A 27,827-nucleotide genomic window follows, 5' to 3' on the forward strand; every position below is an offset into this window, starting at 1 on the left:
CACTAGCCTGGGTTGGACTAAGTACGTGTCTATCACATTGCCGGAAGGAATGTAAAAGGCCATTAAAAGCGTATTTGTTACACAAATTTGGACTTGTACTGTTGTCTGCAGGTTAGCAATTTTACTCACCTCGAATGTAATTTTCGGCACTCGAAACCCGGTGTCTATCTCATCAATCCAAGTCTTTTTGGTGCCATTTAACATGGCGGCGGCGTAAGCGTGCACTGTCCCGTACCCGACCAACTTTCTCACATAATGCCGCGGACCGATTTCCAGGAACATCGTTTCTTCTGAAAACAGAAAACGAAGTAATATATTTGAAGTCCTTGGTCTTGAGATCAGTGAATGTTATTGAAGGGATATTGTCTTTTGAAGTTACGGTTATTTCATAAATTTGTTCGTAAAATAATCAACGGTGCTGCATCGAATCATACCCAAGCCATTATCATTTAAAAAGCACATTTATCCTATTTCGAATTGGTGTTCTTATTTGTGCATGACCTTGTGAGTACACATGGAAGTCCACAATTTTAGAATAAGTACCAGGGGAGTACATTTCCAATCGATGATCACCCAAAGAAAATGCAAAAAAAACAATAAAGCCATGCTTTTGAAATTACGGTGCATATGAGAAACATTGACGTCACATGAGGAGGTATTAAGGGGGAGGGGAGGGAGTGGCCCATCCAGAAATACTATCAGATGAATAAGGTTCCTTTTTATGGCATTTTCTCTCAAAATAATACAATACATTTATATTGTCGAAGTTTTAACTACCGGTCAAATTTGTAAGCCCATTTTTGTCGGGAATATGCGGTTAAAACTTCGTGCAACCTGTTTCTTTGGGCTTTTCATACTTCCCCTCTTTGTCCCTGCCTACCTCACTCTTTTCTTCCCCCGCCCTTCAAGCAGGTATAAATATGACGTACCACATGTTGAATCTTGTCTTGTACCTGAAGATGGTCCGATGAACTGAAACGCGTTGTACGTTACCAATAAAGCTGTGGATAAGTGCAAATTTTGTTTTTCTCATAATGACGAACTTCGACTACATTTCGCTTGAATCTGTTGAATATATTCAATGATAATAAATTCTGCTATTGATTGCTCTAAGAATTGTGTAATTAATTGTTTGCACATAACCAAACAGATCTTTAAAAGTGCGTAAATGAGCTTGTTCGACGCGGTATGCGTAGGAAATTCCAGCAAAACTAAGGGGAATGATCAGCTTCCCAAAACCGTGTGATTTTCCGTGTACCAGATCAAATTGGGAAGTCATACTAGGCGGCACAGGGAAAAGAATTGGTCCCCATTATCACCCTGCCGTGTTGTGTGAATTCCATACACAATATAGGGCTAAATACTAGGTGAGTTGTACCTTCACCTATCAAACCGACCTTCGGGTTGATTTCTGTGGTTTGGTTGTCATTAGTTATCACTTGTGGGACCTCTGCCGTATGGTCGATCGCTTTACCCATCACACAAACAACCGTTCTTCGACCCTTCATTAGAACTTACCTCGACCAGGCGCCAAGTGATATGTTCTTTCCACTCGGTGCAGGAAATGACCTTGCAATCCATTGTAAAACATGCTAACAGCTGCAATAGCCGCCTTGACCTCATGGCTTTCGTTAGATTTGTTCTGAAATGTTTAAAATTACATCATCAATGAAATTCACTCTCCAACATGAACTTAATTATATGGACATGCTCTTTGTTTTTTCAGGTTGTGAAATGGTTTTGGCGATCAAGAACTTTATGGTCAATATTTTAATTTGCGGTCTCCATCTTCACTGTCTAAGTGGTTCACGATTTTAAGATACTTATTTTGGCTATTATGTGAGCATTTAATTCGCCGAAACTTGCTCAGACGAATGACTAGTCGCCAAAAATCCATTCAGTGTACGAAATTTCGTTTCAACGTTGGGACTAATTGTTGAAAAAAGGTACGTACTAAAGGGCTATGGATTAATATATATATATATATATTATATATATATATTATATATATATATATATATTTTTTTTTAAATGCCAATTAATTTGAAAAACTAGAGACAGGTTTGTCATGATTTTAATTTGAAGTATTATGTCGATGTAGATGATTGCTAATAGTTTAGGATAGGCTTATTCGCGCGCAACCTGGATCTATATTAGAACTCGATTTCATATCTTTGGTTTCTCTTATTTTTCCATGTTCATTTTAAAAGCATTGGACTGCCGAAATGGTTAAATGTATTTCTAACAAATATGATAGGTCATTAAACCTACATTCATTCAAACAACTCTATCAACCTAGTCCAGTGTTTTTACTTTGCGTTTCACCGATGGTGTGGATTTTGAATATTTGAGCTGGAATCAGTGCAAATGAAGTGGAATAGTATGTCGTCTTCAAAACGCTGAAACCATTGGTTTTAAAATCAATGAGGACATGATACTGTCATTTGAAATGAAAAATGTTTGTGTAGTAAGTTATTTTAAGCGATATTTAATTTTAAAAGTCCCTTTGAAGCAGGTGCATTTCTAAGTGAGCAAAATGATCCATGCGATTGTAATGGCATGGCAATTGATACTTGCTGTGTCTAGGTCTTTATTTTACTGAAAGTGCATGTACAGAGTGCATTCCGAAAGTAATGCCATTGAACATAACTTCCTTTTTATAAAGTGGAAGTTTATATTAAAAAAGGAAGTTATGTTTCCCCACCCTTTACTTTAAAAATTAGGCTTAATGCCTTCTTATGAAAGAAGAATGTAAACGACTTTAAGTATGATGCTTATTATGTAGTATCCGCTGGTGAACAACCTCGAGGATTTCAACCACAGCTCAATCGGACATCTCGCGATCATCGACATGAGTTATTAAAAACAGAATCATCTCATATGGTATAGTGCCGTGGGAAGAAAAATGGTAAAAAGGAGAAGGGTCAACATACCTTTATTCTGAAGGGGATCTTCAGTTCCTGGCCGAGCGTGACGTAAGATATTTCGGCCAACTTGACCTCTATGTCGTTCGCCCACGATTCTCGGCGGACGTTATAAATGGTCCTCGCAAGGGGAAGCTGATTCACGGCATTCATCAGGAATATCCGCTCGCTGAGGGATCCTTGTGGGATGAACACAATTATGCATCATAGTGAGGATATTAAGGAAAGGCTCGTCAAAACTTTGATATGGACGCGGGAACATGGTCATCGAAGCCGGAGGATAGGCGTAGATTTGAGACTTTTGAGATAATGTGGGTGTGGAGAAGGATGGAGATGGTTAAGTGGACAGAAAGGGAAACAAACGAGGAAGTGCTAGGCATGGAGAAGGTTAAGTGGGTAGAAAGGGAAACAAACGAGGAAGTGCTAGGTACGGTGGGGGAGGAGAGGAAATTGCTCGGAAAAATCCGAAGTTGGCAAGAAAGATGGATGTAGAGCATATTGATTGTAAATGGGATGTTGAAGACTGTGATAGAGGGAAGAATATTAGGAAAACGAGGTATTGGCAGGAATAAGATAGGGATATTGAAATGAAATGAAATTATTGACCTCGTAATTTCACACACCTTATTTAAAAAGACGACCCAGGTTTCGACGTTGAACGTCATCATCAGGTGATGACGTTCCCTGATTAAACGTTGATGATCTGATCTTCCATAGTAAGTAAGGGGGTCTGTAATATGTCTTTAAGATCTTCAGATAAGTAACATACCTCAAATTTACGCAGGGAATTCTAACTGTATTTAACCCGACGGTCGACTAGTGGTTCCATCCTAATTTTTCCGAAAAGTATCCTCGAACGGGACTTCAACCGAGGATCTTTCCACTTGCTGGGTCGATGCTCTTAACCAATTAAGTAATCAATTGAGAATATGTGCGGTTAGCGTATAGAGAGGGTAGTACCAACTGGTAGAGTAAGAAAAGCAATGTCCATTACCACCTGTTCTTTTCAAAAATACGTACTGACGGAGGTAATGGGCAGAAGGGTTGAAGTTGGGAGTGAAAGTTGGCGGGGAATCCATAAAGTCAGTTCGATTCGCGGATTATTAATCGTTACTTAGTCAGTCTCGCAGAACGTGTCCAATTTATTTTGTCATCACAGTGTAGCTGGCGTCAATTATCGTTATTCTATGAGAACAACTTTCCCTGCCGATTCTATTAATGGCCTTTGTGCAAGTCTTTTTCGGACATTACTTTCGAGTGAAAAAGAAAATGTGTAAAGTTACTTACCTTCAGGATACTTGTATCGATGTATAATATTCGCCCTGTCAGTGTCACCATTGGGGTCGAATGTGTACGGCTGTTTGGTATACATGGCTGTCCCGTACCTGTGAATTGTAATTGAGTACTTTTACACGATGTTTATTCATGCTTTAAATATATTTCACTAGAAGGCGTGGAAAAGGGAGAGATGGTTAACGGTTTTAATAAAGACATACAATTTTACAATTTACTCACACACGGATTATGTAACATATTTTGTTTTAACCAATCACTGAAGATCATGCAATTATTATAGTATTATTAAAAGTAGAATATGCCGTTTCCGTTATTTATCAAAGCTAATGACTTTTCCTTTAGGGCCTGTAAACATTGAACAATTTTTAGGTAGAGCTGAAAGAAATGAAAATAATACTCAATGGCTATTTTATACATTTTCTTGACGGTGACGAAACCCAAAAAATCCCCTAAAAAATGACATTATTTTCATTTATTTTTTTGTTAGTTGCTCAGCCAAATCAGTACACCAGATTATCGTTCGAGGACAAATTACCACGCATTTATAATACTTTTGGTGGTAGTATAACATTAAGTTTTTGGATTTGGGATGGATTGAATTTGTATTTTTTTAAGATTTTGAATATGAAAGTAGTATTTTGACTGGTTCTAAATACCAATACAGCCGTTAATATAAATCTTTGGTTCCATTTTTCCTACTTTACCTCATTACACCTACTTCCAACCAACCATTACTTCCTCCAGCGTGCCCGTTCATACATATATCTGTATTTATGTATATATAAATTTGCATATTATTATTATTATTAGGTAATCTACCGGTTAAGGTAGGTTTTTGGATGGACATAATTACTAATTTAATAATTTGTGACCCCTAGCAACACACAACCTCCTACTTTACATCAGGTCCCTTTTTAGCTCTGAGTACTTTGTTGTTTGTTGTCTCAGGCGTAACTTTGTGGAATTTGCATAACATATTGAAATGTAATGAAATAATTGACTTTGTAATTCTAAAAAAAGTGTGTGGAATTACAAAGTCAATTATTTCATTACATTTCAATATGCTCTGAGTACTTTCTTCCTCCCTTCATCCCGTCCAATATCCCTATCCTGTTCCTTCCCTTTCCTCGAATGCCTAACGTTCTCCCCTCTATTAGTCTTCAACATCCCGCTGCCGGTCAATACCCCCTTCAGCCACTTTTCCTGCCTCCATAGGATTGCTCCCAGCAAAACCCTCTCTTCGCCCACCATACCAAGTACTTCCTCGTTTGTTTTCTTCTCTGTCCATTTCACCTTCTCCATAGTAGTAGTTTTGAGGGGAGGCGACCGACAGCTGAGGTCATTTGCGCCATAGGGGATGGATAGGAAAGGATGAAGGGTGGAGAGAAACCCGGCGTCGGCATTAGCCTACTTTTTAAGGCGCCAAGGGGTCCGCAGTTTAACGTCCCATCCAACGGACGGCGTACTCACTCAAAGTGCCCTCCACAAAGCACCCCAAGTAGGGATCGCGATACCTCTGAAAAATATTCAACACCACCGGGAGTTGAACCCGCGCCCTCAGGGTGGGAAGCCAATACGTTAGCCCCCGCACCATCTCGATCCCCAAGCTCCTTCAATTGTATCATTTAAGAGAGCTCTACTTGAGGCAAGACTACGAGTAAAATCACCGCAGAATTGCATGCAAAACACTTCAGGAGCTCACGGTCATTGGAGGGAACGGATGCTAATCCGCAACTTTTATATGTCTCAGACTGCTCAGGTCCTATTGGGGAACGGGGAGTCCCAATGAGCACTGTTAGTAAGAGGTGTAAGGCAGGGTTGCCCATTGTCACCGTTGCTGTTCAACCTGTATGCAGAGGAAATGATTAAAGAGGCATGGGAAGAACTGGAGGTAGGAATGAAGGTGAGCGGGGAATTCGTAAAATCAGTTAGGTTTGCTGATGGCCAAGCTTTAGTTTGTCAGTCAGCCAAAGGGCTGCAAGCGTTGCTTAGTGAATTGGAAATTCAGTACGACAGGTACGGGATGAGAATCAATATTAATAAAACAAAGGTTATGCGGTTCTCTACAAAGAAAAAGGTTAAGCTAAACATTAAAATAGGAGGGCAAAAAATAGAGCAGGTAGAACAGTTTACGTATCTCGGAAGTGTTTTGGACCAACACGGCCAAAGTAGTAGGGACGTAAGGAGAAGAATTGCGCTAGGCAAAGAGGCTTTCACGAGGAGGAGGGAGTTGATGAGAGGGACGTTGAGTAAGGATATTAAGAAAAGACTCGTAAAAACTTTGATATGGAGCGTAGCTATGTACGGCGCGGAAACGTGGTCTTTGAAGCAGGCGGATGGACGTAGACTGGAGGCTTTTGAAATGTGGGTGTGGAGAAGAATGGAGAGGGTGAAATGGACAGAGAATAAAACAAATGAGGAAGTACTTGGTATGGTGGGCGAAGAGAGGGGTTGTTGGGAGAAATCCTATGGAGGCAGGAAAAGTGGAAGAAGGGGGTATTGACCGGCAGCGGGATGTTGAAGACTGTAATAGATAGATAGATAGAGGTCTTTATTAGGGCGAAATTGAGACCAAATGGTCCCTTATTTCATTTAACCTATCGTCGTATACATATTATATTAAACATTAAACTTATAGTTGCATTCATATGCACACATAAATACATATTGACAGACATAAATTCATTTAGCACAGATTTGCACATCGAAAAGAAAAAAGAAGTATATATATATATATATATATATATATATATATATATATATATATATATATATATATATATATATATATATATAGATATATATATATACACATACACACTCACGCACACACACATACACACGCGCACACACACACATTCATACATATACAGGGTTCGTCCGGAAAATAAGTGTACTGACTCCTGGGCTGGGCGCGCCGTTCCAGGCGCGCCCAGCACCGCTCTGACGGGCTGCGATTGGAGGGGGTTATGTTGGCAAGCGACGCTGAAAAAGGCAGTCGGCTCTGAGCTGTGGTGTAGTGAGGAGCTTTGTTAACGCGAACCTCCACGCTCGACCCACGTCACGGAACGCGATGCCAAAGTTTTTGGAGCAGCGTCATTCCATCAAATTTGCGGTAAAGCTTGGGAAATCGTCTACCGAAACTGTCGGTATGATTAACCAGGCTTACGGAGAGCCATCCATGTCCAGAAACATGATTTATGGTGGCACAAGATGTTCGTGGAGGGCAGAGAAGAGGTCGACGACGAGTCTTCGAGAGGTTCCCGATGATGCCTTCGCGGGAGCGTTCCAGGAATGGGAACGCCGCTGGAACAAGTGTATCGACTCACAAGGGTCCTATTTTGAGGAATATTAGCTTAAGATATGTAAAAGTGTAATAAATTTTTTTTCCTGAGTTCAGTACACTTATTTTCCGGACGAACCCTGTATGCATACACATACTTACACATATACATACTTATCCACACACACATTCCTGCACACATACACACATAAACATACATACATGCATGCATACACATACATAAATACATACATAATTACGCGCATATACACCCTTACTTACATACATTTGCATATATAAATCAAGAATACACCTACACATACTCAAATTAAATGACAGTGAAGATAGAGAACAATAAAATGAGGAAAGTCTAAGCAAAGAATAAGGTTTTTTGGAAAAGCTAGGGAGAGCGTGGCATTTCTCAACTAGTAATAACCCCCGCAGGAAAAACACCCACGAAGAGAAGGGAGGTGTGAAAAACCTGCGAAAACCCTATTAATTAGAGGAAAGATACATGTACATTGTAACAACCATTTTTACAGAGTACATATATTATTATGTTACTGAAATTGAATTGGAGAAATCAAATACGAGGGTCATCCGGAAAGTAGTACCCGTTCGTGCCGCATGAAGTGCTGACGACGCGAGTAGCCGCTGGACGAGGTCAGATAGCTTCAGTGGCTTGTCTGCCTTCTCTGAGCCAAGTTGCGTGACGCTAGCATTGCCTGTGTTGTTTCTGTGATTGTTTACAATGTTTAAAAAAATTGAGAACGCCGCCAGTTGTGAAGTGAGGGCAGTGATTAAATTCCTCAATGCAAGAAACGTTCGCCCATGTGATATTCATCGCCAATTAAAGGAGGTGTATGGAGACAATGTAATGGACGAGTCGTCTGTTCGGCGGTGGTGTCGCAACTTCAACATGGGGAGGGGGAACACACACGACGATGAGCGTTCGGGGAGACCGTCTGTCATTACAGACCAACTGGTGAGCTCAGTTGACGAATTCGTGAGGAACGATCGGCGCGTCACAATTGATGACATCTGTGAGCATTTTCCCAATGTTTCTCGAACAATTGTTCATGAAATTGTTAAACACCATCTGCATTATGCAAAAATTTGTGCAAGATGGGTCCCTCGCGTATCTCAATGAGCTGGCGGCGAAGGACTATGCAGCAGGAATACAGAAACTTGTCACACGTTATGACAAATGCCTTAATTTGCTTGGAGATTATGTTGAGAAGTAGTTTAAAGTATCCTCTTTCAAATAAAATTTTTTATGTTTGTTAATATTTACTTTTGTGTCTTTATTTCACGAACGGGTACTACTTTCCGGATGACCCTCGTACATTGACAACACATGCGGAGTATTGAGAAGCGTAATATTTCTAAAAATATTGATGCAAACTCCTACCGCTTGAGATGACAAAACAAAAAAGCAGACAAAAAAGTAGACCCAGTGATCTGTATAGCAGCTGAGTGAAATGACGGAGGGTATACTGGTTAAGTTAAATACCTTAGGAAAATGAACTTGTGAAGTGCTCCTCTAAATGCTGTTGTCGATAAAGAGTTTTTTATGTCATTTCGGAGAGAGTTCCACAGACGGCATGCTGTAATCAGAGGGGAGAACGTTAGGCATACGAGGAAAGGGAAGGAATAGGATAGGGATGTTGGACAGGATGAAGGGAGGAAGAAAGTACTCAGAGCTGAAGAGGGACCTGATGTAGAGTAGGATGTTGTGTTTTGCTAGGGGCCACAAATTATTTCATTAGTAATTATGTCCATCCAAAAACCTACCTTAACCGGTAGATTACCTAATAATAAATAATAATATATATAAACATATGTTTATATATATATAAAGATATATATATACATATATATATATATATATATAAAGATATATATACATATATATATATATATATATATATATATATATATATATATATATATATATATATATATATATATATACATATATATATATATATATCTTTATATATATATACATCATACGCGTATAAATAACATTTGGGCGGCACAATAGATCGTAAAGATAAAATAGATAATAGAAAAGGACACTCACATGCTAGAAAGTTTGAGCTTTCGATCTTCTCTGTGGCATTCCAGCGTTTTCAAAAAAATCATTTTGATCAGTCCAAAGAGATATCGCAGAATGAACATTCCTTAATAGATATATCAGTCTATCATACAATCTCTCAATAGCAATCTAACGTATACAACAGCAAAATTTAGGGTTCAGCGTGAAATTGACAGCTTGAATTTGCCTTGTGGTAATTAAATTTCGAAACACTCTTTTTCAAATTCCATTTCAGTTATATGAAAAAACTTCTTAGACTTCAGTCATTATATTACTGTACATAGAACGGGGACTTTTAGACACGATCGCCTTCTTTTGCCGTTGGGATATAATTTTACAGCATGAGGAAACAATCAACGTGTGCATATAATTATCTAACAGATAATAGATTATTTTTTATATGGTACAGAGAACATTCATGTTTTGCTGGAAATTATAATAGGAAAATGGGGTTTTTGGGTCTTCGCTCGGTGAAGTCATCTCTCTTATTTCAGGAGAATATTGAAATTTTATTCGGGATACTTTACCAATGAAATTAATGTATTTTATTTTTCCGTGGGCACTGTTTGTCTTACTTTTTTGTGCATTTTGTTTATTCCTATTTATGTTTACCTCAGGGTGTACATACATTGGACAGAAATGGTTTTAGATGTTAGAAGCTTTAGACAAATCTCCATTTTGTTTTATCTTTCCAAGCCTGACGGCCATGATCGGAGTAGTAGAAATGTCGCACTACCACATGTCGAAACGAGTTCAAAATTCTCCGGTCTGCGTGACTCGTCAGTCGATCCACGGGTGCCCAGGATCCCTGGTGGAGATGTCGATTGGGGGTGAGAATGATTGTTCCCTCTTATCTCACTTACTTGTTCGTCAACACCTTTATTATCCTGTACTCTCCGTTGGGCTGTCGCTTCCAGGTAATGTGTTCAGCGTTGGTGGCCGCGATGAAGTCCCCCACGTTGTACAGCAACCCCACTTGGCCTTTCCTAATCGCCTCCACGGAGGCCGGGCCGCACTGGTACTTCCCTGGGGATTTCAGAGAGAAAAATGGAAATCGCTGCAGAAAAAATATTATGAAGAACATTGTGTTCAAAAAGGGACTTTTAACTTAAAATACTAACAAATCGCAATAAGGTTTGTAACAAGGATTGACTGTTTGCGACATTTCCTCTAGGTATTAAAATAGAAATTAAAATTTAAATCCACACATGCTTGTAGACCACAAAAAAAATGAATTTCAGAAGAACTCCTGGTGGAATGTGGAAGTAACATTTCCCCTCAACACGCACGCGCAGGTTTGAGGTCGTTACATTCACCCAGTGTATTTTGAGAAGCAGAAGTATGGAGACGTGTTCTAGTGCTATGGCGAGGTTCATCGTCGTTTAAAGGCCATTTATTGTGACAATGCTGTTGATAGGTCTACTGTTAATCGATGGGTAGTAAAATTTCGTGGTTGCGAGCCTGGAAAAGCCGTAATTGTTGATGAAACACGCAGCGGACGTCCGATCACTGCCACAGACGATGAACAACGCAAACCAGTCTAAGATTTGATTCAAAATGACCGGCGAATCACTCAAAAGCGTATCGCAAATCATATTGGAATACGTCCCCATACTCCCGCTTCTCAAAATAAACTGAATGAATGTAACGACCTCAAACTTGCGCATTCGTATTTAAGGAGAATGCTACTTCCACATTCCACAACGAGTGCTTCTGAGGGTCATTTTGTTTGTGGTCTACAAGCATCTCTGCATTAGTTTTCAGCCTATCCTAATATTATCATGAACGCAAGACGAAGAGGATTTTGGCAGTAAAAAGTAAACTATCAAGTGGTGTGCGCTCTAATGACAAGACACTTGTTGGTCAGAGCAGATAATAGTGCAAGAATGCTAGTAAACCATTCTACCCTTTGGAGGTTGCATTTGCATTCGTTCCTGAATCTGGACATTAAAATTTTCTCCTCTCTCTCCTGTCCTATGCAAAAACGAAAATACATGTATGGATCGCATTATATTACGGTAGAAAATAGAACCTGCGTGTTATATCTTCGAGGATTAACTGACCTTCGCTCAGTCCTTGGGGCGTACCGTCGATGGCCTGCCATCCGCCGTAGCCGAGGGGGAGATCGGGTCGCTGCATCCACGTCTCGTTCCACACGTGGAACGACCACTCCTGGTCCAAACCGCTGTTGTAGATCGGATGCAGCATCTTCTGGTGGTGCTCGTCGTAGAACACGGAGAGGGCCAAATCGCGATTGTGGTCATGGGCGCTGTCTATCGTCGTCACGGTACGCGTGGGCATCCCGAGGGTGCGGCACACTGATTGGGACATCGGGAAAACAATAAAATCTACATCTACTTATAATACCCCGCAAGCCGCCGCAAGGGCGTTTGGTGGGGGGTGTTAGGACACCACCCTTAATTAAGAAAGAAAAAAAAACTGCATGCAAAAGCCACAAATTTATACAATCCACAAGCAAAACATGGTATACATTCATGCAGGAACACTTATACCCCAGAAACATGCAAACACTCAAACTACCAACTAACATACACATGCCCCTACAAATACACCTAATAGCCTTGCAATGTCTACTTTTTTCCGACTTGTAAATTCAGTGTTTTCAATATTTCTTAGGTGACTTTGGTTTCTTAATATTAATATTCCCGATTGTTCGGGGAAAGAATGAGTATTTGTATCTCTCTGAACAGGAATATATCTCCCTTATTTTATCCTTGTGGTCTGATCTATCAAGTTGTGTGGGGCCATTATAATTCCTTCAGTGTCATAGTTAAACTCGTTTGTTCTGAACCTTTCTTAAAGTCTGTCTCGCTTGTTCTCTCCGTACTTCAACTGGCTCCCAGCCTAAATCCCCTAAGAAACCTATCACACTGGTGTTCCGTCCCGCCCGTTCCACCGCCCGTTCAATGAAGCCGAGTTTCTTTAAAGCGGATCCGCATATTGTTCTGATATCTGCACCCCATGAAAGGCGTGGTGTTAGAAAAAACCCCAAATATTTAATTGGTTGGCCGTAGTTAGTACTGATATATTAATAGAAGGGACAATGTTAAGCAAGCAAGGGGATGGGGAGAAATATCATTTTTGGTGGAATTGAGGATGGCAGAAAATGTGTGGGAATAAAGAGCGTGTATTGTAGTGTATGGTGTCACGTTGTACCATGTTAAATGGGGATTAGAAATGTAGCTGTCTGGACTTGTTGTTGAGTCCGTCTAAAACCTGCCTAAACCAGAAGACTGGCATAGTACAAATGCACGTAAAAATCATATGTATCCGCGTACGGAGTGGGAAATCATTTCCCGAGCCAAGCCAAAGATTTGTTTGACAAATCTGGCCCCCCTCCGCTAAATTCGATCTAATTTCGAAATCAAATTTATCTCTTGAGGATCCCATATACTGGCAGTATACTCTAGGTGGGGCCCGAATAGGACAAGAAAACATCGTTCCTTCACTTTTTCGTCACATTTACCCAGCACTCCTTTTACAAATCCCAAGTTTATTTAGCACGACCGCATATTTCTCGTATGTGCTTTCCCCAGGACAGATCGTGAGAAATTGTTACACCCAAGTATTTAAAGGAATCTACCCTCGCGATTTCTCTTTGTTTCACTTTAAAACTAAATGGGAGGGAATTACCCCTTTCCCAAAAATGTATTACTACGCATTTTTTCAAATTTAATTCCAATTGCCATGTATCAGACCAAGTCTGGATTGCATTTAGGTCGTTAGCTAAAGAGACTCGCGAAGTCTTCGCGACTTCGAATGTCCCCATTAATCACCGCATCGTCAGCAAAAAGACGGAGCCTGCTAAAAACCACGGTACTGAGGTCATTTATGTAAATAAGAAACAATAGGGGGCCTATGACATTTCCCTGTGGTACACCCGCCGTGACCTTGACAGTATCGGATGATACGCCGTCCAGGACGACTGTTTGAACGCGATTTTTAAAAAATGGTCTAATCCAGCATATAGTACTCCCGTGTATTCCATAAGTTTCCAACTTCGCGAGTAACTGGAAATGAGGGACTTAACCAAATCTTTTTTAAAATCTAGGAATATCACATCAACTGGAATATTACTTTCACCGGAATGCATTATATCATGAACAAAGAGTGCGAGTTGTGTTTCGCAGGATCTACCTTTACGGAACCCTTGTTGGTTATTTATCAATAAATCTTGGCTATCGAGGTACCTCATTATGGAACTAACAATGATGTGCTCAAGAATCTTACAGGAGATGGAGGTGAGCGATATTGGCCTATAATTACTGGTGTTCTCCCGGTCTCCGTTTGTAAATATGGCCGTTACAGAAGCTATCTTCCAACCGCTTGGCACGCTTTCTTCTGCTAATGATTTCTTAAATATTATATTAAGATAAGGGGCAATTTCAGACGACAGTTCTTTATACATGCGAGCCGGTATCTCATCAGGTCCCGGAGATTTGTTGGGGTCGATGTTTTTAAGGAGGAACTCTATTCCGCGGGAGGAAAAGTCGATTCCTTGCATTGGCTGCAGAAATGTTTTCGGAAGATTCTCTGGTATTTTCTGGGAGCATTTGTTGAAAAAACTGTGGAAGAATGAGTTTAATATGCTGGCTTTATCTAAACTTCTAGTTACTTTATCCCCCTTTTATTTGTTCAATGAGTTTACGGTGGACTTTTTTTCCCTGCACTTCCCTGCACGTAGCACCAAAACTTCTTTGGGTTATCGTTTATATGTTCGCCTAATTTTTTTGCCATCTTAGTGATTTCCGTGCTTCAGAGTTGTACCAACGGGGTTCCTTATTCTCTCTTATATATTTACTAGGTATGAATCTCTGTATTGCTGCACGTGTTATCGCAAGAAAATTATTCCAGGTATCCTCGACACTCCTGGTTTTGCTTAATCCGTCAAATCTAAGAAAGGAATAGTTTAAATCACATTTTAAGCCATCATAGTCAGCTTTATTGAATAAATAAATCTTTCTCTTAGGTTTGGTAACTTTTTCTACGCTTAGGGAAAATTTATCGTTTACAGCCCTGTGATCACTGATTCTATCAATAACTCCTACATTGAAGACCTTTTCGGGTATATTAGTAGCTAATAGATCAAGAATGTTCTTCCCCCTTGTTGGTGAAGTGACTAATTGATTTAGGGAATTTGAGATGAAAGTCAATAAGAGGGACTCGCATAAATCCTTGTCTTTACCTCCATTTATGAAACTGTACGAATCCCAATCCACTGTGGGAACATTAAAATCGCCACCGATTATTAATCTATGCTCATTTTAATGTGGGAGGTAAAGCTTTTCATCTGCCTTTCTAGATCGAGTATTGAGTTAACGCCAGCAGGGGGTGGTCTATGATACGCACAGACATTTATTCTTTTCGCCCTGGGTATTTTTACTGAGCACCAGACTCATTCTATGCAGTTATCAGGAAATAACTCAGCGCTACTGACGCTAGTTTTTAACCGCAATAAACACTCCTCCCCCGCCTCTATTCTGTCTCTCGTTTCTATGAACTATGAAGGATTTGGGAAATATTTCGCTGTCTGCGATGACATCTGCTAACCAACTTTCAGTTCCTATAATGATATCTGACTCTGTGCTACGAATGACGTGGTGAAATTCCTGTATCTTATTTTTTAAACTTCGGCAGTTAACTACTACTACGGAAATTATTTCTTCGTCTAAAACCTTAAAACTATGGTAATGCTCAAAACTGCTTATGGGGAAGCTGCCCTAAGCAAAACCAGAGTCTACGAGTGGTTTACAGGTTTTAAAACTGGGGAAATGCCAATTGAAGACCAACCCTGTTCAGGCCGCCCTTCAACATCAAGAACTGACGAAAACGTCGACAAAATCAATGCCCTCATTCGTGAGGACCGTCGCAGAACCATTGATCAACTCTGTGAGATGTCTGGAGTGTCATGGAGTTCATTTCAGAGGATTCTATCTGAAGATTTGCATATGAAAAGGGTTGCAGCCAAATTTGTCTCTCGCCATCTCACTCGCCGGCTCATTACTCCCTCTCCGTGATGCTATTTTTGACAAAAAACGGCATGACATCGATTTTCCACCCCCCCTACTCACCGGATTTAGCTCCCTGTGACTTCTTTTTGTTCCCCAAACTCAAAAAGGGACACGAAAGGAAAGCGTTTTGACACTGTGGAGGAGGTAAAACAAAAATAGGTAGAAGGCCTAAAGGATATCCCGATAAATGAATTTCAGAAATGTTTCGAACAATGAAAGCATCTTTTGGAAGAGTACATTGTGGTCAATGAGTAATACTTTGAAAATGATCAAAATTGAAGGTAAATATATTGAGAAATAAAGATTCTATAGCAAGATTCCTGTTATTTTGGTGTCCCCCCTCGTGTATTCTGCAAAATAAAGTTTTTATGGCCTCAGACCGCGTATATATTGGACACACCTCGTATACGTTCGCAAACGTCAGGTGGACTAAACAGCCTACCGTGTTTCAGATTTCCTCGATGGATGGGAACGAAAATGAGAGTGGGATTTGCCGAATTACCCGTGTTGACGACTGCGGCGAAAACCCAGCATTGTCCGTATTTGACGGGGCGGCCGGTGCGGACGTACTGCTCGAGGATTTGGAGGCTGGAGGTCCACTCCCAAGGCCTGGTGCTCGGCTGCGGGTACTCATCCGACGTCCAATAGCCCTCCAGGATGCCGTTTTCGTTCTCAGTTGAGTTTGCCTTGAATCGAAGAAGAGCGAAATCATGATATGCGTGTCTGTACGTTCACACGGCATCGTTGTGCAGCAGGTGAGCGGTCATCCACGAAATAACTGACATTCACCCTTACTCCCCCAATCGCGTTGATTCAATGGATGCTGGGAAGACGATTGATTACGCGTATTGGAGGCACGAGAAGATTGAAGTGAATATTGAGTCTTCTTCCGTATAGAAAACAATTGATTCATGTACTTCATTTATTTCTTTTATTTATTTATTGACTCTCTTAGGGCGAGATGGAGATATCAAAGTCCATTCTTCCACTTAATCCTTATATATTACGTACAATAAAGACAATCACAAACATTAATGCCATGTGTGGAGGTGAAAAACCCACATCGGCGGGACTCGAACCCGCGAACTCTGGGAGACTACACCGCACCGTCACCGTGTTCGGCTAATGTACGAGGATAGGCTGAAAACTAATGCACACATGCTTGTAGAACATATACAAAATTACCATGAGAAGCACTCCTGCTGGCATGTGGAAGTTACATTCCACCTCGACACGCATGCGCATGTTGTAGGTCGTTACATGCATCCAGTGCATTTTGAGAATCATTTGTATGGAGACTTGTTCTAGTGCTATGTCAACGCAAGTTAAACAACGTACTGTTATCGAATGTGTGCCCTTCACCTCATCATCCGAGGTGTAATTGTAAACCCTTGAGGTGTCTCTTGAGTTGAGGAATAATGTAAAAATCGCAAGACGCAAGATTGAAGGAATAAGGAGGGTTTTGCTTGTTCTCGTCTGTGAGACGGCGGGGTACCCATCGTGCACAGATTTACAGTATCCCAATTGTTCAGTGATGAAGCCGACACGGTCCTTGGATATTCCAAAAGGGTTTCGATCCGCTTTTGAGTGATTAGCCTGTCATTTTGAATCAAATCTTCGACGAGTATGCGATGTTTATCGCGTGTGGCAGTGATCGGACGTCCGCTGCGTGTTTCATCAACAATTATGGCTTTTCCAGGCTCGCAACCACGACATTTTACTACCCATCGATTTACAGTAGACCTATGAACAGTATCGTCACCATAAACAGCCTTCAAACGACGACGAATATCAGTAGGGCGTCCCTTTTTCAACAGTTAAAAATTCGATAAAAGCACGCTGTTTAACTCGCGTTGACATATCACTAGAACACATCTCTATACTTCCGCTTCTCAAAATGCACTGTATGAATGTGACAACCTCAAACATGCGCATGCGTGTTGAGGTGGAATGTTACTTCCACATGCCACCAGGAGTACTTCTGAAGGTCATTTTGTTTGTGGTCTACAAGTATGTGTGCATTAGTGTTCAACCTACCCTCGTAAATGTTTTGAATGAGAGTATTCTTTAATGACAAAAGTGTTTGTTTTTTCCTGTTCTTATTTTTTTTTGTTTGGGAAGCTGTATTTTTTAAATTTTAGCACGATCTCTTACCATATAAGTGATGGCCCTTGACACTGCGACTGGATTGCCGCGCTCTTGTGGTGTGAGGTCACTTAACTCCAGCACTTTGATGGCTGCCAAGATGGCGGACTTGTCGAACTGGCCGTATATCCAATGCTGACCAATTATCTCTTCACCATTCCTTTGATACAGCTTCCCTACGTCATTGTACACGTATTCATCCAGAAGCTGCTCCTCGGGCATGTGCACTTGATCGGCTGAGGACAAGAGAAGAGAGCGCGCAATAGCACCAAAATGACATGACGCACCAATGTTGCCAACGAGTGGGAAATTGACTGCGGTCGGAGGGACATTCACCAAGACCTTCCTTGATTACCAGCGAACATTTAACTCGATTGATATGGTGTGTTGCTTAAATGCATATCTTCAAGTAAGCTTATGAGAGGATTCCTGTTAATGTTTTTGGTTTGGTTTAGTATGGCTTCCTATATTATATGGTCTTAAATCTTGACTGGAAATCATTCCGCACCAATACTAGTACTGAATCAGTAATTGCATCCGTTATCAATTGATAATATTTCCATAGCCTAATGATTCTAATAGCAATTATCACGTCTCGGCAAAATATAATGAAATAAAGCGAAATAAATTGCTCTATTGAAATAATTAAATCTTAATAAGGCTAGAATAAATACTTCAATTGAAAGGAAAGCTAAGAAATGATGAATCTTGGAATAACTAGAAATAATTTATTATAATTTTATTTTTATATTATCTTAATGAAATGTAATTATACATTGGAAGTGATTATTTAATCTCCGGCGTTTTTATTCCTCTTCGGCGCGTAACGCCAGAATCACGTGCCATTGTGTGTGCGAAATTCAAGAAAATAGGGAAAATTGAAGTATATTTTCCGACTTGTGCGTAAATAATTAGTATGTCGTTTGTGTTGTTAACATTTAAGCGATTTATTTGAAAAAGACTTCGCTACTGACAAGAAATTTGGAAAGGTATGGAACTTATTGTAAGATTGATAGAAATGAGCTCTTACGGCTAGTAATATATAATAAATGTGAAACTCCTATAGCCGTAAACAGTTTACATTTCTAAACAAAGTAAAAATGAAATTAGTTGGCAAGCGCCACAAGTCAAGAAGGGGTAAAAGGTAAAAAAGGAGAGGATAAGAAAGGTGAATACGAATACGCGTATTTCGGCCACAAAGTAGCCCTCTTCAGCGTACTGAAGGTTAGTCGTCACGACAACACAAGTCGAAGTGAGAAAGGGTAAGGGCAATCGGAAGAATATATAGTGTTACATGTGTGGGGGAGGGGGGGGTTGGTGAAAAAGACTGAAGAGGGCTACTTTGTGGCCGAAATACGCGTATTCGTATTCACCTTTCTTATCCTCTCCTTTTTTACCTTTTACCCCTTCTTGACTTGTGGCGCTAGCCAACTAATTTAAGTTTTACTTTGTTTAGAAAGGTAAACTGTTTACGGCAATTGGAGTTTCACATTTATTATATATTTATGTACTTATTGTAATCTTTAACACTTTTAAAAACTGCAAAACATTATTTCAATTGTTGTGTCAACTAAAAATGAGTGCATTAATATTTTAATTAAAAAACGTCAATATTGTTGGTTCCCCAGCGCAATATTCAACTTATTGTAAAATATTTCAATTAACAAGCTTATTTGGAAAATATCAGATCGGGTTCTTCCTTCAGTTTATAAGAGAACCGACAAATTTATGGAGAGTATTTGACACTAGCTATTTGCGATCCTACGAACGGCGTCCACATAGTATCTCCAAATCAAATCCTCCGAGGAGGACGTCATAATTAGTCTTCTTACCCATGAACTACTTGCCTTATGGCGGGCAAGATGCTCATGTAGGTGCCGGTTATGTATCGACAGAACTCACCTGAATGCCATGGATTGAATAGCAGATAAAATCTCCCCGGATACGTGTATTTATCCAGTCTTCGTCCTCGCCGATACGTCACGAAGTGCACGACCCACTCCCCGACTGCTGCAGTCGATGGACTTCGCACCTGTTTAGCAAAGATTCCATTAACACATGCGGACCTGCAGTGTTTTATGCCTAGCACAATTAACAAAAGCGTTAATTAATATGTAAAATAATCATAACATTTGCATCGTTTTATGGGAACATATGGAAATAATGCGAACTGAAGTTTAATGGCTGTAAATAGTAGTTTAAAGAAAATAATGCTGAGTAAATACATCAAATGAAATATGAAATTTTGATTGGGGGTGATCGTTCTGAAATGGTCAACTGGCTGGAGGGGGAGAACTCTGACCCTCCTGTCAGTAACCCAGTGCTCTACCAACTGAAATACTACACCGACCACAATGGAAAAAAATGATTTTAATTATTCCCCGCGATCAATGCCCCACTAACCGACCTGAATGAGCGCTTGGTTGCCGTTGTTCTGCTTGAGGGCCGCCTTCCACCCCAGGGCGGTGTCAACGCTCTGGCCGAGCCGGGCCTCCCCTCGCGACCACGGGCTACGGCGGACACTGACCGGCTCTGAAAAGATTCGTGAAACACTCCAGACATTCTGCGTCCAAATCATTTCTCAGCATGTTCTAAACATACCTCAACAAACCAAGTTGACCACCACCTAGGGAGTTGTTCGTACCATTGCCCATAATTTTGATTTTCATAGTTTGATAACGGTGGATAGTCAGCGAAAGTGGTGCAGGCATTACTGAGTGGATTGGAAATTCAGTGCGATAGTTAAAGGATGAGAATCAATCTAAATAAAACAAAGGTTATGCCGTTTTCCAGGCTAAGCTAAATATTTAAATAGGAGCGCAAAAACTGGAGCAGGTGAAACAGTTTACGTATCTCGGAAGCGTTTTGGACCAAAATAGTTCAAGTTCAAGGGTGGTACGATAAGTCCTAAGAAAATCCAAGAGATGGCGCTCGTAGTATCAAAAATAAATTTGTCCCATTAAATAACTCTCCTAACTAATCGGCTGTTAAAGTTTCAGCTGTATCCGTCACATAGTTTCATTGTTGTCATCGATTGAAGTAAAGAACTTTAATTTGTCTATAAAAATTGTTAAAAATGAGTTTCGAGCTGTAATTAAACACTTGTATTTGAAAGAGTTGACGCCGAAAGAAATCAAATCTGAGTTGGGCGAAGTTCATGGCACATCTGCTCCTGTGTTTGGAACTGTTTACAATTGGGTGAATGAGTTTAAACGTGGTCGCACATCCACAAAAGATGAATGCAGATCAGGACGCCCTGTGGAAATGTCTTCCCCCGAAACGATTGGCAAAACCCACGATATAATTTTAAGTGATTGACAATTCAAAGTGCGCGAAATAGTAGAAGCCATGGGCCTATCACAAGGTACAGTAGCTTCAATGTTGCACGAGAAATTGGGCGTGAAAAAACTCTAGGCAAGATGTGTGCCGCGTTTACTCACAGCGGAGAAGAAACGCAATCGTGTGATCGACTCTGAGGTTGTTCTGGCGCTTTTCAGTCGCAATCCTGATGAGTTTCTGCGTCGGTATATAACTGTTGACGAAACGTGGATATACCACTACACTCCAGAGACAAAGCAACAGTCAAAACAGTGGATTTTTGAAGGCGAACGGGCTCCAAAGAAGGCGAAGACGGTCAAGTCGGCCGGTAAGGTTGTGGCCACGGTCTTTTGGGATGCTCGCGGAATCATCTGCATTGATTACTTGAAAAAGGGAACAACGATAACAAGAGAGTCATTTTTGGAACGGCTGAGCAAGGAAAACCGTCCTCTTTTGAAAAAGATTCTCTTTCATCAAGACAAGGGTGCACACCTGCGCAGTTGCGATGGCCAAAATTATGGAGTTAAAGTTCCAATTATTACAAAATCCACCGTATTCATCAGATTTGGCCATCAGTGACTATTTATTAGTTCCAGACTTAAAGAAATGGCTTGGCGGACGAAGGTTTACGTCTAAGGAGGAAGTAATCGATCAAACAAATGCCTAGTTTGAGGAGCTTCCAAAATCCTACTTTTTAGACGGCTTAAAAAAATTGGAAAAAACTTTTAGAGAAATGTATAGAGTTGAAAGGAGATTAGGTTGAAAAATAAAACAAAATGGTTTTTTCTACTTTTTCGAAGGACTTATTGTACCACCCTCGCATAAGGGACGTAATGGGAAGAATTGCGCTGGGCAAAGAGACTTTCACAAGGAGGAGGGATTTGATGACAGGGACGTTGAGTAAGGATGTTAAGAAAAGACTCGTCAAAACTATTATATGAGGAGTAGTTATGCGCGGCGCGGAAACGTGGTCACTGAAGCAGGATGATTGACGTAGATTGGAGGCTTTTGAAATGTGGGTGCGGAGAAGGATGGAAAAGATGAAGTGAACCAAAAGAAAAATAAATGAGGAAGTACTTGGTATGGTGGGCTAGGGGAGAGATTTGTTGGGAGAAATCCTATGGAGGCAGGAAAAGAGGATGAAGGGGGTATTGATCGGCAATAAAATGTTGAAGACCAATAGAGGGGAGAATATTAGGCAAGTGAAGAGAGGGCAGGAAAGGGATAGGGATTTTGGACGGAATGAAGGGTGGAAGGAAGTATATAGAGATGAAGAGGGACTTGATGTAGAGAAGGATATTGGGTTTTGTTTTTTGCTGGGAGAGACAAGAGAAATATTTGGTGGTCGTGTTCATCCAAAACCTACCTTGATCGGTAGATTACCTCAGGAAAAATGATTGACAAATGACCGATAAAATCTGTAAAAATAAATGAATGATAACGTGGAACATATGGCCAAGTGTTATGTTCGAATTCGTCCGCTGATTTAATCTCCCTCGAGCTGTGAAAGGATCCGAGGTGCTTTAGAGCAGTGTGCATACGTTATAAGAAAAGTTATTAAAATATAAGGCGTGCCGCAGAAAATTCCTGAAAGCCTCAAGGTCATAGAATATTCCAAGAAATTGCGGGAGATGCTGCAACAGTAACTGTTAACGGAGTCATCCGCTAATATGCATTTCAATGCAAGAATTTCAGAGTGTAAAAATCATTCGCCTTGACTGGGATTCAAACCCGGATCCCTCGATGTCCGGTAGGTATGTAAAGTATTTCGTTACAACATCTTGTTCCTTTAAAGACACCAAAATATTTCAGAGTGTAAGAGGACGCCTCGGTAGCTTCACTGGCTACAGCACTAGACCGGAAATTGAGGGATCCGGACAAGGCGAATGATTTTCACTCTCTGAAATTGTTCAATTGAAGTCATAGAAGATGTTATGTGAACATCAAGTTCAATGAATCACTGCGAAAGCCATTTTCTCCACGTCGAGACAATGAACTCACTGAGGTCGAAGATGATGGTCAGTTGGTGGAGGGAGGGGTCGAACTGGCCGTTGCGGAAGTGGACTCCGATGGTGAAGTATTGTCCCCTCCGGAGCACCACACTTGGGTCACTCAGATGCACCACCTCGAAGCGTTGCGTCAGGTGCTCCTGGGCGTTTTCATTGATCCTGAAGTCCACTCCACTTACGGTCAAACCTGAAAGTTTAGATGATCTCTGCTCCGTCATTATATCCTCAAATAGCGCCTCCGTTGAAGAATGTGTTCGTGATAGGTATTTGAAATCAAAATGTTCATCTACATCTACATTACATCCCGCACACTGTCGCAAGGACGTGTGGCAGGGCGTGGTAGGTAACCAGCCATTTTACATATAATCGCTATACTTCCTGATGCACCCGGCTCTCCGCGATCACCGAACACCAATCATGCAACATGCCTACGCATATTACGAGTATTACATGGTTAGCGGCTATTCCTATGCCTAGACAAAGAGGACAGGAAAATACATTAAAAGAGGGCAGGCACCAACTCACTAAAGAGGTCACTAGCTATTCAGAGACTTATTACCCGTTAGTATTCTACACATTCGGACGGAAAGTTCAGAAATTCAATGGACGTTATATATTTGTAGATTCACTTTCACCCCACCTGGCACAAGGGCGCATGGCGGGGGGCGTTAGGACCTCAGACTTGGAGAGTGTTTATGGGAATTTAATCTTGTATACCCCTATTTTCGACAGCGCGCACATATTATTTTCTTAGGTGTTCCCCCTTCTGCGAGTATTGCTGTCGCGAATAGTGGGTGGGCAAAACGAATGCTTGAATCTATCAGTTCGACAGTCTAACTCTCTAATTTTATGAAAATTGTCGGCCCTGCCAATGTAATTAGAGGACTTAATTATATCTTCAATGTCGGGCGTAAAACCACTTGCTTTATATCTTTGTAATAAGTTTAATCAAGCCCTGAGTCTTCGCATATCTAAAAGTTTCCACCCGAGATTCTGCATTAAATATGTGACGCCTTGTGCTCTTTCGTACAAATTTTTCGCGAATCTAGTGGCCTTTCTCTGTACCCGTTTCAGTTTGGGAATCAATTTTTTAAAAATAGATCCCATACCCTCTCCAAATAATTTATCTGTCTTCACTTTTTCGTCGCTACACCTTCCGGCTAGGCGTTTGACGAATCCCTCCTTTACTGAGCGCCCCTCCACAAATAGTGCGTGTATGTTTTCCCCAAGAAAAATCAGATGCAATGGTGACCCGCAGGTATTTTACTGCATCCGCAACGCTCATTTTACATACGCAAACGATGGGATATGACTGATTATGGCAGGAAGGTCTTCACGCTTTTAACCCTTAAGATTGACCTCAATTCTGGAAATGAACTCAGTCGTCGAGGGACTTAAAAATTTAATTTCAATGAACTTTAACTTTTGTAGGAGTTCGAGTGAGTATGAAAGTTATCCTGAATTAAAAAAAAACATATATAATAATTATTTTTTTGGGCAAAAATATATTTCAGACCCATACTTCTCCTAAAACATATTGGGAGATACGTAATTTTTATCTACATACTATGCTTTTGAAAAGGATTTTCATATGTTAAAATTTACATAATTATTTTTTGGATGGAAAAATATAAATTTCCAATTGGTCAGTTGTGACTTGAAGTGGTACTGGTTGTGATATGCAGCCATCTCAAAAGTTGTAATTTACTTTTATTTTTTGAAAAACTTTGCTAATGTAGCATTCCTCTAAGAAAATGACCGAAAGAATTGTATGAGTGACCGATATTTGATCTATGAGTGAGTGATCGATACTGAATTTATATTTCGTGTTACTAAAATAGAGAGAAAGTCAATTTTTATTGCATATTGGAATTCATATTAGTAAACTAGGAAGTTTGGGTCGTCAGCGGACTTAAGAATTTGAAACAGTTCCCCAAATTGCAATGATTCCGAAGCTCATTTGCAAATTTTCCTAATATGTTTAGATTTCCAAGTTTATTCATACAAACATGGCATACGCCCAAGTGTCAAAAGCAGGTGTAAAAAGATCTTTGTTCGTACAATGTGGAGAAGTGTTTTTAGGAATAATAATAATTCGGACCGTGCCGCATGTGTTCTCATTAATTTTGCGTTCATTTGTTCTATACCACGATAAAAGCTGTTGATTTAAGCATATTGGTTGTTTATAGATGAGCATTGCCGGAAAAAAATAGTTTTTTTAGTGAAGACATACGTATGAAATCGGAGAATCGCCTTCTCCTTCATTTAAGTGAACCATCTACCTGAAAAAATGTTGGTTTTCCATTAAATTATTAACAATTTTGACACACGTTTTCGTTATTACAATTGTATACTCAACTGCTAAAATTTAACTACGGTAAAGTATTATAATTAATGTGGTAGACTTTACCTGCAGATGACATTTTGGCCTTTTGGATCTCGGTAGCTTCAGGAATACCTGTAACATGTAAATAAAATGTATGGATATAAAGGAAGAGTGTCATGCGAAGTAGCCATTAAAGTTGGCATTTGGGGTTTTAGCAGAACTGCTATCAAAACAACAACTACTAGTGCCCTCAGCTACAGGGTGTGTTCCAAAAGTAATGCAATTGTTTTTTTTAAGTAATTCATTGACCAGATTTGCACAAACACTTAATGTTCTTCAAAGTACTGTCCATGGGCCTCTACACATTTTTTCCAGCGACTCTGCCATGACCGGTACGCGCCCTGGAAGGCGTCCTCGGGGACCTCTCGCAAGGTCTTCGGGCTGACTCGGTCACTTTTGTGAATAAAAAACGGGTTCCTTTCAGGGCTGCCTATATACGAGGGAACAAAAAGAAGTCGGCTGGGGCGACGTCAGGAATATAGGGGGGGTGGGGCAGGGTTGGCACCTGGTGTTTGGCCAGGAACTTGCGGACTCATAGCACGTTGTGGCAAACACATTGGGCACGTGCTTGGCGCACACTTTCTTCATCGCTAAATCTTCAATAAAAATGCGAAACACGACAGTAGACGACAAGTTCAGTGCATTGGCAACCATTTTGATACTCAATCGACGGCCAGAGTTCAACAATTGCCGAGCACGAGCCACATTGTTGTCGATTTTGTTGGTTGATGGCCGCCCAGAGCGTTGTTCGTAGTGAACCTCTTCCGGGCCCTCCTTAAAGGTCACCTCGAAACTTGTGAGTAGGACCGAGCACAGTCCCGGTAAACCTCAAGAATCATTTTTTAGTCTTCTCAAGAGATTTTTCCAGATTATCAATAAACTTTGTAATGGCGCAATGCCGTTCGATCATCGATTCCATTTTTTTCGTGACGCGGTCGGTGCGCAGAGGTTTACAGTAACTGACGCCCTGCCGCTTACACAGCTTGGAGAGCACTGAGACCGTTTCGCGGCAAAGCTTAGCTTAGCGTCCCCCCACCTACTTAGTTCGATCCCACTACAACCATTAGGAGCAGCGCGAGAAATTCAATGGTATTACTGTCGGAATACACTCTGTATATGCACTTTCAGCAAACTAAAGACCTAGACACAGCAAGTATCAATTGCCATGCCATTACAATCGCATGGATCATTTTGCTCACTTAGAAATGTACCTGCTTCATAAGGACTTTTAAAATTAAATATCACTTTAAACCTCACGGTCCGCGCGCATAGGTTTACAATAGCTGACGTCCTGCCGCTTCCACAGCTTGGAGAGCACTGAGATTAATTTTACAGCAAAGCTTAGCGTCTTCCCCACCTAAGTAGTTTGATCTCACTCCAACCAATAGAAGTGCTAAGGGAAATTCAATTGTATTACTTTTGGAATATACCCTGTATATTCTTTTGCTTACTTTTCAATCTCTGAAGTTTGTGCAACTCTTGCGTCTACATCAAACATGAAGTTCAGCAGCTGGTTAATAGTTGAGGGGCAGAGATTGATAGAGAGAGAGAGAGGTCACCCCAACCTTTGGGAAATGTACGAATCTTGAGGGACATTGTTCGCTTTGCTAAAAATGGATACCGTAACGAAGGATAGATTTCGCCAGACTTTTCGAAATGCGTGATAGGTATTGCCAACTCACCTCGCTAAACTTCTCCAAACAATGTTTCCCTCTCTCCTGAATCCGTGTGCGATGGTTGAATGTGATCGGTCTTCAAGAGCACCGCCTTTTTATACAAGGCCAACAGGAAGTGCAGATACAACGTAAATGATTTCTTCTTAGAAAAATATTTCGATAGTGGAAAAAATAAAACTTCTAGTGGCCTATCATGCCCGATTTCCTTTGAAATTTGCTTTTAAATATTGAGTTATTTTTGTAAATTCTCGTTCAATCGCCCGCAGCATCACATGACAAAGCGATACGATAAGCCAAAGAGGACCGAACTTTTCATTGTAATTAGTGCAGGTGTTTTCGATGACGAATCGTAAAGAAGTATCATTAGGCTAAGTATCTAGTTAAGTATCTTAAACTAGCCAAAAAATATCTGGATATTGATGGCGTTATTAAAGACATCAATCAAGATTTAACCGGCAAGGCGCACCAACCAGAATCACTCAGTTTTTGGTGATTTCATTAGATATTCATTGTAACTATTTGTTTATTCTTTACGTTTAATTTACTGCTAGGGGTTGAGTAAGCTGTTATGTTGTGCATTTAACAGCAAGAAGGACATGACAAATGGCAGACAAATTTCTGGATTCAGAAAATTAATTTGATAAACAGGCATTGTCT

The 27,827-nt window shown here is 40.5% G+C and overlaps 1 protein-coding gene across 1 annotated transcript; it reads right to left on the reverse strand.

The window, feature by feature from the left end:
• Positions 1–1,507: 1,507 nt before the first annotated feature.
• LOC139695241 (hemocyte protein-glutamine gamma-glutamyltransferase-like) lies at positions 1,508–25,545 on the reverse strand. The gene is made up of 10 exons (XM_071593928.1): positions 25,519–25,545; positions 23,101–23,295; positions 20,185–20,313; positions 17,791–18,017; positions 16,139–16,322; positions 11,668–11,922; positions 10,468–10,630; positions 4,212–4,309; positions 2,934–3,103; positions 1,508–1,642 (listed from the first exon to the last, which is right to left on the reverse strand). The coding sequence occupies exons 1-10, from the start codon at positions 25,529–25,531 to the stop codon at positions 1,508–1,510; spliced, it is 1,569 nt and encodes a 522-aa protein (XP_071450029.1). The 5' UTR covers positions 25,532–25,545.
• Between the last annotated feature and the right edge of the window lie 2,282 nt (positions 25,546–27,827).

The sequence above is a fragment of the Hetaerina americana genome, unplaced genomic scaffold (assembly GCF_022747635.1).
Source record: "Hetaerina americana unplaced genomic scaffold, ioHetAmer1.1.p SCAF_6, whole genome shotgun sequence".
Taxonomy (NCBI): Eukaryota; Metazoa; Arthropoda; class Insecta; order Odonata; family Calopterygidae; genus Hetaerina; species Hetaerina americana.